Source organism: Biomphalaria glabrata, chromosome 10 (genome assembly GCF_947242115.1).
Source record: "Biomphalaria glabrata chromosome 10, xgBioGlab47.1, whole genome shotgun sequence".
NCBI lineage: Eukaryota > Metazoa > Mollusca > Gastropoda > Planorbidae > Biomphalaria > Biomphalaria glabrata.
In genome coordinates this window covers 11,009,640-11,027,692 of record NC_074720.1, presented here as the reverse complement: position 1 = coordinate 11,027,692, position 18,053 = coordinate 11,009,640, and the positions used below count along the sequence as shown (strand labels likewise).

The window sequence follows — 18,053 nt, the reverse complement described above, 5'->3', positions numbered from 1 at the left end:
TCATTGATCTAGGCTAAGTTATTACCATATTTACATGAAAAGATCGAAAGGATCTAAATCTAGATCTAATTTTAAGAACTACACTTTACCTAGATAGTTTTTTTACTTTGACACATGAAAATACAAAATATAGTCTATTGATTTCATTATTTAATAAAATTAACCTTCAATTTTGTGTTTCAAAAACATTTTTACATAAATTCGTTCTTTTATATCTGCGAATTTAGAATTCCTGAAAAACATTCTTTCATTAGACATTACGCGAAATGTTACACATCTCTCTATTCCTAGGTCTAAAACTCTAATTCAACTTTAAGATGATACAACTTCTCTTCGCAAAGGTAGTTTTATAATTAAACACATGAACATACTAATTATAGTCCAAACGTTTCATTTTTTAATCAAATTAACATTCAAATGTCTTTTTCTAAAGTATTTTTCATACATTCGTTCGCTAAAGCTGCGAAGCCATGTTGAGTCTGTCTGTCTGGTAAAAGGTTTGTACACGATACTTCTCCGACATCCAATCTCGGATCAATCTTAAATTTCGGACTATTATTTCTTTTACCTGACGACACAAGAATTAACTTATAAAATATTAGTTAATTAACTATTGGTAATTAATTATTTTGTATAAATATAAGTATAAATGAAGAACACAGAAATGATACTTGACCGAAGTTGTGGTATAAGCTGAATTAGTTCCCTTAATAGGTTGGGGCGTTAAAGTAAATTTGAAACAAACAATAGATAACTATATAATCTTCTATTTTATAAGCATTCTAGTTGCAGTGTGGTTAGAATCTCGGGTTGGGTAGGCCTGAGTCATGAGCTCGGATTCAGGCCGCTCCCATCCCCCCCTTTTTTAAAATGCTTTGAAAAAAAAAAAAAGATTATGGTAAAAGTCAACCAGATATCCCTTTCATCGCCTCCTCCCGTTTTCCCAACTGGTTCAGACAAGTGAAATGATCTAGCGTATTGAGAAAGCTAAAAGCATGAAATAGCGCTAAACAAAAACAAAAAAAGAATTAGTAAAAATATTTCTAATCGCACAGATTTAGTGTTGTTGGTCTAGATCTATTACAAATTTAATTACACGACTGATCCAGACTAATTGATACAATTACACTTCGTATAAGCTTTTTTTTTGAAAAAGTATTTCTAATGTTTTTCTTGTTTCGAACTATTTCACTTATTTGGTCATCTCTCTTTGTTTCCCACATTGTTAGGACGCGGTGCTGTACACAAATCAGACATCGTGCCATGGCCGACATAACCAAGATGACGAGCCATGTTAAAAAAAAAAAAAAAGCCCAGTTCTGCAGACGTCACTTTCCTCCAGCGCTGAGCTCGTGTAATCCCATCCCATGCTAAGTTCCGGGTGACTTCTGTGGCACCTACTCCGTCTGGCTAGTGAGTTTCTCTGCCGCGGTCATCGGTCTAGTTTTTCCGGCCCGCCCCGTAGTAATCTATCTGAGCAGTTGAGTGTTGCTACGTTGAACGTGTGACTGAGACTCGGGTTTTAACCCCAACAGTGAGGTCAGTCAGTCTGGTTGGAGGTGTTACTGCTAGATCTCTTTTATCTTTTGGAATGTGTTTTTCTATTCAGCCACCCACCGTGCTGAAAACGTCAACAGAATCTTTAAATTAGCTAGGCCAGGATGACGTACCCGCTATTATTCCATTTTCTGTTTTTTTTGTCAGAAGCAATCCGCAAGAGTGTATTATGAGATAGGCCGGTCCACTACTTTACGTTGTCAGGTCTACATTTCTGATGCCTACTTTTTATAAGTACGTTTATTATTCATCTATTCAGCTTACAAACTCTTCATCTATAAAAACATATACATTGTGTACATGTATAAAGGGCCTCATATTGTAAATGAAGGTTAAATGGTGCAAGGTTGCAGAATGCGAATGTCGTGTAATGCTGGGTTCTTGACTCCTTAAGTACTCTTGACACGTGACAACACAAATACTATAAACTGACTTAAGTCCGTTTCAGCAGACAAATATAAAGTTTATTTTACTACAATAATAATAATACTGCACTCTTTGTTAGTGCTACAAGTCAAGAAATAATAAACAATCCTATCCGCATAACAAATCACGTCCGCATCTCAGCGGGTAACACTGTACAGAATAATCCATAATAATAATACATATCTCAAAAGGAGCACTGGCAACAACTGCCCACAAGTTACTATCTAACTGAATTTACTACAGACTGTTTTAGTCGCTACTGTCCATCCTGGACCAAAATATACTGGACTGCCTCGTACAGAGGATAACACTTTACTTGACCACCCGGTCCAAAGTATCTCACTTGACTTAACTGACTTGACTGAACTCCAAGTCAACTTTATTCATTCTACTTCCTGTTTTCTACATCAGGAATTCCACGTGTCTTTTAAACTCTTAACATGACGTGAATATTATATCATGCAATGTCAACGAAGACTGTGACACATATCTCAAATAATTTGGAAACTTATCTGGTGCATATTCGGCCCTGCATTGAACTGGTGTCTCGAAGCACTATGCTTCTGTTTAAGTCACCACAGGACCTTAATTATGTATTATTAGATATTTTAAATGTCTGGGTAGATTAAATATAATATTGTAATTACAATATCTGTGTGTACTAAAGAATAATTGTTTTCTTTTTGTATTATAATTATACTAGTCCCGAAGTTCAGCTCAACAAACACACCCCCACACACTCAGTTGTACTTAAATTAATTAACGATGTGCATGATGATTTTAAAAAATATGAATTTAATACAATGATATCGATACAATGATACTGAAGTGAATGATGTCAATGATAAGTAATTAGAAATAAATATGAAGATAAATAAGACATAATTTCATAAGACTGAATAAGTCATAAGTTCATTCTAAGTAATTACTGAAATAATATTAATAAAGTACGATAAGCACCTTATATTATGACAACATTGACAAAGTATCGATGATGACTTAATAACCTCACAGTTTTATAACTTATGCCAAAAATTTGTCTCTGTAACAGGTACTGTATAAACTGTCTATGAACACCAATCTTGGTAGTAGCAGTCCAAGACTGTCATTAACTTCTGACCAACAAGACTGACAAAGATGACGACCACGATGTCCAGGGTAATAACATAACCCGCAGTATCGACTCAACGATGAAATAGCGCCAGCACTAAATCTCTATACAAAATAATCAACAAGATTCTAACGTCTGATCTCTAACTATAAATACTAACGAATCCGTATACTAAAAAGAATATCATTACAATATAAACTAAAACTCTCCCTAAACAGCGTTCTAATAGTCCTACTAAGAATAAATCCAAGGCACAATGGCTAAGACTGTACAGTAGCTAAAGACCAAAGAGTATTCAGGACCACAAAAAGTACAGTTTGTCTATCAAGTACAAGATGGCGGAAAATGCAACCCAAAGTAAAAGCTAATAAATGACGTCACCCTTAAATCACGACAAAACGACAAGGAAAGAAAATACTACACGAAAATATAATTGCCACAGATGACGTCATCGCCTACAGACGAAAGCGGCGGTATTTGATTGTGTACACGCTTACAAATATACTCCACAACAAAATCAACTGCGACAGACTCATGGGTGCCCTTAAAATCACAAAACTAAAAATCCTAGTCTTCAGCAAGACTTCTCCGTTCGAAAACCAAAAGCTTTGTCACTCTGCCACCACGTAACCCTGGTCTGTATCCAGAATGATGGTTCTTGGTCAGTCTCAAAGGTTATGTTAGAGCGTTTCAAAGTAATGATCCTAGGAAAGCTCCCCCTTCAGACCTTGCGATCTATAGGGCAGATGATATAAAGGTCATCTGTTTCTGTGGCCCACGGTTGGCCAGCACAACGACAAACCGCCTTTACTTTTCCCCAACAATTGTCAGATACCCTATTAGAGCTGTGGGAAATCAGAGGCACCCAAAGATCCCGAAATTAAAACTCTCATACAGTCTTCACCAAGATTTGAACCCGGTACCCCAGGTCGAAAGTCAAGCTCTTTACCACTCAACCACCGCGTCTCCGATCCTTGGAAAGAGAAGGCTTCATTTTTTTCATAACATAGCAATTTGGTGTCTTTTATTCTTCTGATAACTTATCGCTCAACTCGTGTCTCGACTCAAGCATTGAGTGCCCAGATTGTGCAAGACTATCAGAAATTAGAAACCACCAGAAATAAATACAATTATCAGATTACTAGGAAATTGTTGCTAGTCTTTTCGATTTTCCCGAATATGACTTGATGGATGAGTCTCTTTGAGCGATCTTCTAACTCCATTTGAGTACAAAGCTTATATTAACTCTGTCTGTCTCGTAAAAGTGTGTACACGTTACTTCTCCCACATCCAATCTCGGATCAGACAGAAATCTTGCACAATTATTTCTTTCACCTGACAGAACAAAAATTAATGTAATATAATTTAACAAATTATTTAATTAACTAATTTTAATTAATTATTTTGTTTGGTATCTCGAGCAAGAGAAAGAAATTGTACTTGACTGATAAGCTGGTATAGTTTGTAATAATTACATGACTGATTCAAACTAATTGATAAAACAACGCTTAACTCTTTCTCTCCGTAATTATTTACCGAATTCTGGTGGAATCAACGCTGGTATCGTCAGTTAGGAGAGAAAGAGTTAAGATAAGCTTTGTGTTTAAAAAAAGTATTGTTTATGTCTAACTTGTTATTATATATGACCCAGATGTATTTGAAGTATTTACATTTGTCCCTTCAGTTGGAGAAAGAAAAACTTCAAATTTAAACCACTGCTGCCGTGCAGCTAGACTCAAGCATTGGAAAGGCGTTGGGAGTCTACCATGAGGTATAATCAGGAGCCGGTTGCAGCACACTTTGTGACTTCGATGCTCCCAAAGTGTGTCGGCTCCTCAGGACACACCAGCGGCGTGTAGAGGGGAGACTTCTGTGTGGGCGACATCATTTCAACCAAAGCAAATTCCTACCTTTTCATCATATTTCTGTTAGATGGTTCATAGTCACTCGCGACTGCAGAAGGAGGGCATAGACTTCCTCAGGCCATAGACTTCCTCAGGCCATAGACTTCTTAAGGCCATAGACTTCCTCAGGCCATAGACTTCTTAAGGCCATAGACTTCCTCAGGCCATAGACTTCCTCAGGCCATAGACTTCCTCAGGCCATAGACTTCCTCAGGCCATAGACTTCCTCAGGCCATAGACTTCTTAAGGCCATAGACTTCCTCAGGCCATAGACTTCCTCAGGCCATAGACTTCCTCAGACCATAGACTTCTTAAGGCCATAGACTTCCTCAGGCCATAGACTTCTTAAGGCCATAGACTTCCTCAGGCCATAGACTTCCTCAGGCCATAGACTTCCTCAGGCCATAGACTTCCTCAGGCCATAGACTTCCTCAGGCCATACTCGAATATGTAATAAACGGACTGGGACTAAGATATTATTATTAGAGAAAGGATGAATCTCATATGTTTAAAAGAGAAATGATAGTTACTGGAAAAAGGTGAGAAATAGATTTAAATGAGTTGAGAGAAACATCTTTGAATATTTATATTATACGCGTATTGGGCCCTGATTGATTCATGCATGTACTGAATCACTGACATTTCACTAATTCTCCCACTTGTCGTGGGCAAAAAATACGAAAATTGAACGAGCTACTACTTTGCCTATAACAACTAAATACCTTTCACGATCGAAGCCGCAGCTGAGAAATCTACCGAAAACGATTTTTTATTTGCTATTTCGACCCCCCCAAAAAACAACAAAAAAAAAAAAACACCCCGCTTTTTGGCATTCGCTATTTCGACCAAGAAAAGCATGACGCACTGAGAATGGCCAGCTCCTCTACCACCAAAGCGAAAGCCATCTTGACCTGCAATATATGTAGACGGAGTGTCTCTCCAAATAGGGCTCCACAGCCACATGAAAAAGGGTTCAAGATGAACCAGAGTCATTCTACGATTGAACGAGGCCAATATATTTCGACCCAACATTTTGTTTTTAAATTCCAACATTTAAAAACAATTACAGTGTTATACTTCCGTTTACTATTTTTACGTAATTTCCCCTGATTCAGTCTGTAGAGCATCAGACTTAAAATCATAAGTTCAGTGGTTCAAATCTCTTTTTTTTTAAAATGTTTATATATTTGAAAAAAAAAAGTTTTTTTTTTTTTTTTTTTTTTTTTGCACAATTTAATTTCCCCTGATTCAGTCTGTAGAGCATCAGACTTAAAATCATAAGTTCAGTGGTTCAAATCTCTTTTTTTTTTTTAAATGTTTATATATTTGAAAAAAAAAGTTTTTTTTTTTTTTTGCACAATTTAATTTTAGTAATTCGATCTACCTAATAGTCGAAATGGAATTTTATAACATCTATCCTGAGTTGATTAAAATTTGATGGTTTTTGAATGCGTCAAAGAGCCTTCAGGAGCCAGAATGAACAGTATGAAAGTCGAAGTAAACTCATATAATGTATGTAGGACTATTCTCTAAGGCGCAGACTTGTGTGAGGGGAGTAAGTGATATTGGTAATCCAATTCACTGGCAAAAAAATATGTGTTTGGAAGGGGTAGGGTTATAAAGGACTTAATTCTCTTTTTTTTTTTGTTCAACTAACGATTGTAATCTTTAAGATAAGATAAAGCGGGTCTGATACCAGATACACAAACTTCAAGTGTTTTTAGGGGCAGGGGAAGGGTGGTGGGACGAAAAAAGGGAGGGGAAAGAAAAGTGTTGTAAAGTTCACAGACCAGAAGAAAGTGTGTTTGGGAGGGCGACTTAAAGCGGGCCATTCCAATTAAACGTACAAAATGTGCTAGAATACACTGTCCGAAAGGGGGCTGTTGAATTGCGGGCATTTTTATGGAAAGGCCAAATAATAATAATAATAATTCTAACAATGGTGTCGGTATAATGCGAGTATTTACAGGAAGTAATAAGGAAATAAACAAATCAACGGTCAAAGACGGTGGGTAATGCAAGTTTTATTAGCGGCCCCCGATAGAGGAAAAGACGCTATTAGTTTTGTGTAATCTGTCTGTCCGTCCGTCAGTCCGTCCCGTTTAGATCTCGTAAACTGGAAAAGAAAATCCGACATCGTGATATTTTAGACCATTCAAAGTTCTGATGCAACGGCTACTTTTTTTCTTTTCTGACAACGAAAAATTTTTTTAATCAACTATGCAAGCATTTTTTTTTTCATAAAAATACACCATTTTTACAACTATTTACTATTAATAGTAACAAACACGGGAGGCTTTTTAGTAAGGTGGATAACTATTTAGTATATTTTCAACACATTTATGCTAACGATTTTAGATTTTTTGAGAATTTTTTTTTTTTAACAATTGTAGTTAGTTCTGTCATAATAACTACATTTAAAAAAATGCTTACTTTTTTTTTTACAGAGAAAAAAATTATTTAGTATGCATACAAAATTGAAAATAATTTAAAACAACAATTAATAAGTAGTTTTTCACATCATCTCGTGAACAGCAAAAGTAACTATTGGGCATGAAACACTTAACTAATGGAATTTTTTTTTATTACGGAAATTTATTTTTTTTAATCTTGTGGCTTTGAATAACAGATTGACCCTTTACAAAACAATTAGATCAATTAGATAATCATTATATGACATCAGTTAAGACAGGATCACACCGACATTTACCTTCCCTTTCACCTATCCCTTGGTCTGCTGGACTGAGCTTTCAACCTTCTTTCTCCATTCTTCTGTCATTTGTCTTTGATAAAAATTTTAATCTGATATTCTTTCTGAAAATATTTAAACCTGCCTTTTACCTGCCTCGGTGGAACACTTCGGGGGCCGACCTTGAGTTTGTGTTTCCACACAAACTGCCTTTGTAACCTTGTATATTATATACTATAAGTATATGAAAAAAAAAGAGTTTATTTGTTATGAAGAAGTATTTCAGGCTTCTATTCAACTATGTGTGTCGATTTTCTACATACGCCTACAATGGTATATTGGATTAGTTATCTGGAGCAACATCTCAACATCTTGTCCAACGACTAGCAACTACAGAGGCCAAAACCTGACCGGACCACCAACTACATTTATCGCTTCCTGATCGCTTTTTATTAACTCATTGATGCTTCGTCCCCCCCCCTCCACCCCACCCCGCTCCCTCATCGACAGCACCAGAGGGATCGTAATAAGCAGTGTGTGTTGCAGTGTGTGTACTTTGTGTGATGTGTGAGGGTGGGGTGGGGGGGTACAAGGGAAATGTGAACAATCGTGCAAATCTGATTAGAGAGCGAAAAAATATGTTGAAAAAAAAGGGGGTTGGCCGGGTGGGGGTGGGGGGGCGATAGGTTGTTAAGAATAAACAAGGCGAAATAAGGGAGGGTTTTTTTTTTCTCTTGTTTTGTTTTGTTTTACTAGCAGGTCGTATATCAAGTAAAAAGTGATGCTATCACCGTGGCACGTGCTGCCTTTCCCAGGCCTCTTGTTCGTTGAAAGACCATGCCTTTATGTTGAATTAACTCCCTTACACTAGGTCATAAAAGACTGGATAGTTGTCTGATTATCTCCCCTAGAACTTTTTTTTTTTCTATTCAAAATGTCATCTTTTTATTTGATTTTGAACTCGCATTGTTCAGATTTTTTTTTTCCTTGGGAGAAGTTCGTAAAATGTCTTTGAACATTCATGTAGTTTTGTGAATGTGAAAAAAAATGTTTTCGGTATGATTTTTATGTTTATTGTAACCTTATCATTCGGTGACATTTTCTTTGTTCTACGTTTTGTGAAACTTGTGTAAATTGTCACTAATTAGAACTATTCCCCTTGAAGATTATCAAGGTCTAATCCTAACAGCCGGGGTCAGAGTTCGAATTTGGGACTGAAGACATTTACCTTCACCAGTGCTTTTTTGTAAAAAAAAAAAATAGGTACCGGTACTCAGTGATTAGGTGCCGGTACTCATTGATGGATTGCCTAACTTTTAACTACTAATAAATTAATAATAAACGTTAAAATACAAGAAAAGTGATAATTTTTTCCTCACATTGAAAAATGTGCCGGTACGCCGTGCCGGTACGCAGTACCGGTGCTTACCGTCACAAAAAAGCACTGCCTATCCCTTAGTTTGTTGAACCGTTGGGGCATCACACATGACCTGACGAACATCTTTCTCCATTCCTCTGTCTTATGCATTGGATAGAATAGCACAGTCAACAGCAGGCAGACAGAGAAAGCGATGGGAGGACAACGTTAAAGAATGGACGGGCCTGCCATTGATAGAGGTTTTAAACAAGGCAAAAGACAGGGAGGAATGGAGAAAGACGGTCGACGAGTCTTGCTTGGTGCCCCAACGGTCCAACAGACTAAGGGATAGAGGAGGAGGAGAATCTCTTTTATGACAAGCCCATCCATTCTCTTGTCTTTTTATCGCTTTCTCTGTCTGCCTCTTCTTTATTTCTTCCTGGTACTGTTCCCTGAACAAAGATAACTACAAGCCCCGAGAACCTTGTGACATGGCCATAAAGTCTCAGTTTCCCTTTTTTTTTGTTTTGTTACAGTGTTTAGCAGGTCATCGTGGGGCCCGTTTGTGATCCTTTTTCTAATCTCCTCGTTTGTGATACGTCTTTGTAGGTGATCAATTCTATTGTTAGAAAACTTCTTTATAGTACTGCAGTTAGCGCACAAGTTTCGCAAGCATTCAAGGATGTGGCCATGACCAAGGAGCCCATCAGTTTGATTTTAGTATCAATGGCTTTGTTTATAGAGACTGAGTTTCGCAAGTGCTGCTGAGGACTAGGCAGCCATAGATATAGAACAGTTTATATGTTCTAACTACTTTAATACATTCTGTCAGAGTTTTCCAAATCAAATTAAGTCTCTTGTGCTTATTCCGGCCCTAACGCATTGCTATCCAGCCTCTGTGCCCACATTGCATGACAATCTCGCTGAAGTTCAATTTCATTAATCTCAGCACTTTGCTTTTATGGCGCTGCTTGTGACAAACTTGTCAGATTTGTATACGTTCCCGAGGACGAACGAAAATTGGGGTACCTCTGTTGATTGTTTTATCACTTGACTACAATTTTAAGTTTTGAAAAAAAAAATTCAATTAACATTTTTTTTTATTTCTTACAGGACTCACACGAAAACAGTTATCTATACGCCTAGTTTATAGCCCTATTTCGGCCTGTCCAGTTAAAACCCATCTCGTGGTCATCATGGAACTGACCACATGGACTACTGAGGCTGATCATTCAAAGAAAAATTCCGTTTTTAATTTTTTTTATTTTAGACTGTATTTAGATTTGTCTTTGAATTATATCTTCTTTTGCACTTCAATTGACATTAGCAGAAATATTTTAAACAAACGGGTGTCAAATGACAAATTACAGATTTTACAGACAAATATGAAACAATTTTGTTCTTTGTTGTTTGAATTTTTTTTTTCTTTTTGGTGATGGTTGATATTGTTGATTACTAATGTCGATATACAATTTGAATTTTTTGTTTTGTTAATCTTATCTGAGTTTTGTACTATTGTGTTAGACACCTTTTTTTTTTAAGTTCCCCCCCAAAAAATGTGTTTCTCTATTTAACAAATAAAAAATATATTTAATAAGAGACTTCATACATGATAAGGTGAGTGACTTTGTGTTTTTTACATTTTAGCGGTTTGGGATTTTATAATTATTCGTTTTATTTTATTTATTTTTTTGGCTGTATATAAATCTATACAAATAAATCTAATTTTAGAAATATAAAATAAAATCATGTTAATGTTATGTTGATGAAAAGAAACAGCAAAAAAAATGTTTTAAAAAATTGTTTAGTTTATAGTTTAATAACTTTAAGGATTCTCAGCCTGATTTCCCGTGTAAGACATTTCTTAGAGACAACTGAGACCTAACTTAATGCTCTAAAATAATTTTGAAATAAGATTTGAAATGATGTTAGCTGTACATCTCCAGAGTATACTCTACTAAATGATGGTTTACGAAAAAGTGACAATTAGTTAAAGAAATTCTCTTGGCATTGTTAGTTAAACCATTTGATGGAATTAACAAAAATTTATAGAGAGCTTCATTGTTCACTAGGAAAACGTTTTTCTTTTAAAGATCTGAATTTCTTAGGAAGCGGAAGTTATTGGAAACAATGTAATATTATTAGACTTCTTCTCCTAGGACATGACTTGTTGGTCTAATAAAGTGGGTCAAATAAAGTGGGTCAAGTTAAGTGGGTCACATAAAGTGTGTCAAGTTAAGTGGGTCACATAAAGTGGGTCGAATAAAGTAGGTCAAGTATAGTGGATCAAACAATGCGGATCAAATAAAGTTAGTCAAGTAAAGGGGGTCAAATAAAGCGGTCAAGTAAAGTGGGTCAAATAAAGTTGTCGGATAAAGTGGGTCAAGTAAAGAGGATCACATAACATATCAAACCCAACTGCTCCTAAAGTATCAGAACATGTTGATTTTTATAATCATCTTAGTTTTGAAAGCGGCCTTTCTCTTCAACAACGTCTAGAAATAAAAAGTCAATGTGCACACACAATAAAATGCCTATCTTAGTTCAATGTGCACACACAATAAAATGCCTATCCTAGTTCAATGTGCACACACAATAAAATGCCTATCCTAGTTCAATGTGCACACACAATAAAATGCCTATGGTAGAAAGTCTGATGGCAACAGCCTCTTCACGTGTCCCACAGATCGTACATAGCTTTGGATGGTTTACCAGAGGCTGGAAGTCTTGGGTCTGAAGATCTTTGGAGGATTCGGATTTCAGCACATTACATCGTGTCCGTGAACAATCGGAAGATGGGCCTGCAACTGTTGAATGCACAAGTCTGTATGTATGAATCAATCTCGCACGCTCAACATATACAAATAGTATTAAAAAACTATAGTGAATGTAACAGCAAACTATTGTGTATATGATTACATCGATAAGAATGTCTTGTCGCCTAGATAATCATACAAGTATTGTATTTACCAATGAGAAGTCTAGACGAGCAAATTTGAATCATAACCTTAATAAACTTAGTAAATTAACAAAGCTTTCCGTTGAAGTTTGGTGTTTTAATCGCAAGTACAACAAATTGTTAACACAACGACAGAGATATTTGTTCTGTACAAAACATCGTGAGGCCTTATAGCCATAAGAGATTTGTGGACATTAAACTATTAAATACACTTATTTAATTTATGCTAATTTTTTTTTTATCTTTTCATAATTAATGTATGGGGAGTGTCTGGCGGCATACTCCGCTTGTCTAAACCTTAATCAAGAAAAGGGGGGGGGTGCTTTAGAATGTAGACTAAGAATTTCAATTAAGAATTCATTCCATCTGAGTTGTGTTTTCTGAGCGCAACATGTAAACCTACTCTTAGGTAGTCCCTCTCCCAAAGTCCACAAAAGAAATTGGATCAGTGCGCTGTAAGAAAAAAAAAAAGCAATAACAAAAATAATAGCAATAATAATAAGGCTGAGAATCCTTTAAGAATCTCAATTATTTTATCTGAACAAAATGCTTGCTACTGACTAGATAAACACACGCATTGAAATAAACAGTTTAAAATAAAATGCGTTTGTTTTTATTTTCTGTGAGTGTAGTGGTTGTGTGTGTGTGTCACTGGCGGATCCAGGGAAGCGGTAGGGGCGATCGCCCCCCCCCACCCACCCACCCGGACGAATTTTAGTATAAAATTCCCACAATTTGTATACGAATTTATTACTTATGTTAATAATATATAGTAATTATTTATATTTCAACCTATTTTTAGATTATTTCGCCCCCCCCCCTTTCTAGTATTTTGGACGAATTGGTAGGGTCGGGAGGGGGCGATGGCATCAATCCATAAACTTTCGAGTGGGGGGGGGGGGCTGTCCTATTACTATGTAGAAATCACAGATTGCTAACAGAATTAATTAAATATCCATATGATTAAAACTTGTTATTGTTATTTTAACCGGTCTTTATATTAAGTCGTTTACCTGTTGGCCGATTGGAAGAGGAGGAACGAATACCTATACTGCCCTTCCCATCTAAACCCTTTGAGTGGGGGGGGGGGCGGTCCTACTTTTATGGAGAAATCATAGTATGTGAACAAAATTAGTCGAATACCTATATAATATAAACAGGCGGAAGTGAGGTACATGCAATTACCTTCCCCCCATCGGACAAACCAATACTTTTTAATTTTTGTATTATAGTAAGAAATTACAAAATTTAAAACATGTCACTAATATAATTTATATATGCTATAAAGTAAATTCCTATATCGAGTCGCCCTACCCCTATTCTTTAATGCAAAATGCAATCATTAGCAGAAATTATAAAAAGGAGCGAGGATTAATCGTTTTCATTTTACCACCCTTCCCCTTTCCAGACAGAGTTTGTGCAATTTGACATGAATTTACCATAACTATTTTAAGAAAGACTTTGCTTTAGAAAAGTTATAATTCAAACGAAATTTTTCAATATAACAGTCACGGTTGAGATGAGTTCAAAAGGCAGATAATCTTTTCCTAGTCGACTTTTTCCAACCTTTACTCTATCTCATATTTTTCTAGTTAAATAAATTTAGGACTATAACTTACAATTTATGATTGAATTTTATTGAATATTATTAATCGAATTTTTTTTTTCGGCGGCGATCCTCAAAGCCTTAATCTAAATATCTGGGGTATCTTATCTTTTCAAAGAACAAATCGGTTTTATTTGCAATGTATTAAGGGACTATAAAATCATATTAGAATATTGTTATAAACCTGGCGGTGGCACAGATGGGGGTGGTGTGTGTGTGTAGTCAGCCAACGCATATTGCCCCAGGCCAGCGCTAGACGAGCGGTCGAGCGTGACGAGTTACGACGGTCAGCCGAGACGAGTTTCAACATGACGGTTCGGGAAGGATCGGCGTCGTGAACACAGCTCAGGAGCGTCACGAGAATTGTAGTCATCTGACCACCCAGAATGGTCGAGCGACGTTCTGTCCGGTTCTAGAAGGCCAGCAGGGACCCTATATAAAGAGCGAAGGTATCAGAGACGAGTCAGTGACATCTTCCCGATCTACAGTTCGTTACAACGGCTCAGTACAAGTCCGAGACGAGACAGAGAGACCAGTGCAAGAGTTGATACGGCGGAGAGATATTTGTACAGTCTTGTGTTACGTGCTGCCAATTGTACAGTATTGGCTGTTATTTATTGACATTAAACCATTACGTTATTTGAAGCCCAGAGTTGTCAAGTTCTTTAAGTTGGTGGTGTCGTGTGGTGTAGTTTGCAGCGAGCCTGGATAGTGAGATTCGTAACAATATTTTTCCACACTATCCAAAAGGTCCTTTATAATAGAATGAATAATGAGCTGTTGGTCAGGAGAATGCGTTACTGCAGTGAAGAATGCCAGAAAACGCTTTTAGCGTCGAGGCTTCGCACCGAACCTCACTGATGAATAATAAGCTGTAGATGTCAGGAGATTGCGTTTCTGCATTGAAGAATGCAAGACAACGCTTTTGGAGTCGGGTTTCGCCCCGAACCCCACTAATAAATAATGAGCTGTAGATGTCAGGAGAATGCGTTTCAGCCGTGAAAAATCCAAGAAAACGCATTTGGCGTCGGGGCTTCGCCCCGAACCCCATTGATAAATAATGAGCTGTATATGTCAGGAGAATGCGTTTCTGCAGTGAACAATGCAACAAAACGCTTTTGGGTGTCGGGGCTTCGCCCCGAACCCCACTGAGGAATCTTACAGCGCTCTCCCAGACCCCCAAGTTCGCAAGAGAAAGGCCTCAACATGACTGTTTTTTGTTCTGTTTTTTTTCGCCGAATATTGATAAACAGTCTTATTTTATTCTCATTTATCGAATATCTATCTATCTATATCTATATCTATCTATATCTATCTATCTATCTATATATATATATATATATATATATATATATATATATATATATATATATATATATATATATATTGTTACGAATCTCACTATCCAGGCTCTCTGCAAACTGCACCATACACCACCAACTTAAAGAACTTGACAACTCAGGGCTCCAAAATAACGTAAAGGTTTAATGTCCATAAATAACATCCAATACTGTACAATTGGCAGCACGTAGAACAGTACAAATAGCTCTCCGATAACAAATATCTTTCCGTTAATAGCCGTACCGACGTACCAACTCTTGCACTGGCCTCTCCGTCTCGTTCCGGGCTTGCACTGGGCTCAACAGTTCAGGACTGACTTCACACACTAGGCTCGTTGTGTCGGACTCGATCGCAGACCAAGATCAAGACGCCAGTCGTCTCAACTGTACTTGACAGTACTCCGCACTGAACCGTCGTAATGCTCCGTACAGAACCACACCGTTGAACTGTGCTGTAGTCGACAATGTTCTGAGCCCTGTCGTGAACCGTCTTGACTGCGACACCTCCGCTCTTTATATAGGGTCCCTACTGGTCTTCTCGAACCGGACAGAACGTCGCTCGACATTTCTAGGTGGTCAGATGACTACAACTCTCGTGACGCTCCTGAACTCTGTTCAGGACGCCGATCCTTCCCGAACCATCTTGTTGACACTCGTCTCGGCCGACCGTGGTAACCCAGGCGCAGGCCTGGGGCGATTTGCGTCGGTTGACTACACACGTACCACTACCCCCATCTGTGCCACCACCAGGTTTATAAATATATATATATATATATATATATATATATATATATATATATATATATATATATATATATATATATATATATATATATGCTGTACGCACGTTTATGCATAGGGATAGGGTTTAATGGGCGTTAGGGTTAGGGTTTGGAAAAAAATCGCCCCCCCCACTCCAAAGTTCTGGATCCGCCAGTGGTGTGTGTGTGTGTGAAGTGAGTACGTGTGTATATGTGTAGAGTTTTGTGTTGGGCGTGTGTGTAGTAGTTTAATGGGGAAAAAATGCCTAGGGAGGGCTGCGTCGAGCTTCGCAAGAATTAGATCAAGATGTTGAGGAAAACCGGAAGCTCAGTACAAAAGCCCAAAATGGAGGTCTATAAGGTATGTGTTAAGAGAACGCTAATGGACCGCAGTGAATCATGGACTACATAAGAATGAAAACTAAATCATCTTCACTTGTGCTGCCTCCGAAGGATCTTAAAAATAGCTTGCAAATAAGAGTATGTAGCATATTTAAATATTGAAATTAATATCTTCTCAATTATTTACAAAGCGCTGATTAAAATGAACAACGATAAAGGTCTAATTAATAAGAGATGAGCAAATACAACCAAACAAAACATGGATTAATCTATACATCGATTGTCAAATATCTGGAAGAAACGCGTGCCAAACAAACAAAATGGCTGACTTCTCTACCACCAAAAGTGAAAGCCACATTAACCTGGGATAAATGTGAACGGGAGTGTCTCTCCAAAATAGGGCTCCACAGTCACATGAAAAAAGTGTGCTAGGAGATGAACCAAAGTCGTTACGACTGAAGGAGGTCAAAATTCCAAGTATTGTTGTACAGTTCAACTTATTGCATAAATGAATAATAATCTATAAACATAATAAATGTATTAAAACTTCATTCAACTTTAGCATTGGCTTTACAAAGAATGTATATCTCCTTCATCGTGAGTATCACGTCTTTCATGACGATAGTAGATGCAATGTATTTCAACACCTCAGTCTAGCCATTAGCACCTAAATATAGACATTCGCATCTTAAATATAAATTCGAGATTAGACTCGTACTAAAGCCAGAACTCGAAAGGCGAAATTTAAAGATGAACCCCCCCCCCCCTTTTCCAAATATGCCCACAAAAGAGCTTGGACAATAGTTCATAGCGCTATTAACTTTCTTTATGACCATGGAAGAGATGCTACATTAAGGCAATAATAATATAGAAAATGATGATAATAAAAAATTCCTAAGAATATGCTTACTACCTGACAGAGGGCAATACTGCTGCAAAACTGGACATCGTTAGAAACTTCTTCAAGGAAACGTTAAGGGGACTACAGTGTAGTTGTTTCCCTTCAACGAATGTCAACCTTAGCAGCGTCTTAGACTGATTTTATAAGTTCATATTTTGAATAAAAAAACAAAAAAACCCCCAATAAAACTCTAACCTCTACTACGATAATAATAACACCAAAGGTACTAGAATGACAAGCGAAGAGTCAACTCGTCGTGTACAATGAGTCTACAAGTACAAAGGAACTGTGCTATCTGACGATAAAGTGTACAGGCTAAAAATAAATGACGCTAGGAAATAAATACGCAGTAAAGAACTATACATATAATTTCGAAGCACTATTCTTGACAGGGGTTCCAAATAGTGTAAAAAATTATGCGCATGTTCAAATGATCAAAACATTTGCGCAACAAAGATATTTATTTAACTTGTAGTTTGTTTACTTTTTGGATTCAAGAACAATGAAATCTGTATTTGCTTTATTCTATAGAATACTTGATTTTTGGTTGTGAGGGGAAAAAAAGGGAGGTGGGTTATGACACAAACTAAAATGACAAGCAAGAGAGTTTAGAGACCGACTTGTCGTGCCATGATGGATGCTCTGCCTCACAAAGACCCACGGAGAACGGCTGTCAGCTTGTATTCTATATCGATTCTGATTGGCTACTCTAATTGCACGTCTAAACAAATGCCGACATGGTGGTGCGCTGGTTCATGTCTCACACACCTGCTTAACGTTCAGTCAATAAAGACAAGCGAATCGTTGTTTTTTTTTTTTTGTTAATTTTAAAGATGTTTTCTGACTTATCTGTTTTTAAAGAATATATTTATATATATCATGGGTTCAACACCCCCCCCCTTGTTGGAATTTAGTGACTGATTTTTTGGCTTTGATTTTGTTTATTTTGGGTGAGATTTTAATACTAAACCATCACTTGCCCCAGCGCAGCCAAGGAGGTTTTGAGTTTAAAACCCCCTACCAGGGATTTTTGCAGTTAAACCCCCTCTACTAAAAAAAAATAATAATGAAAACGACAATACCTAAATTCCAAGAGCATA

At 37.0% G+C, this 18,053-nt stretch overlaps 1 protein-coding gene across 3 annotated transcripts in view; it reads left to right on the top strand.

Moving 5' to 3' along the window:
• The window catches only part of LOC106074554 (elevenin-Vc1-like), a 94,191-nt gene extending 81,586 nt beyond the window's left edge, over positions 1-12,605 (top strand). For 2 of the 3 annotated variants that reach the window (XM_056044492.1, XM_056044493.1), the window contains exon 5: positions 10,158-12,605. In XM_056044492.1, coding sequence (XP_055900467.1) covers positions 10,158-10,190 — 33 coding nt within the window. In that variant the 3' untranslated portion in view covers positions 10,191-12,605. The remainder of the gene's footprint in view (positions 1-10,157) is intronic. The other variant, XR_008780224.1, reaches the window with a different exon arrangement.
• The last annotated feature ends 5,448 nt before the right edge of the window (positions 12,606-18,053 follow it).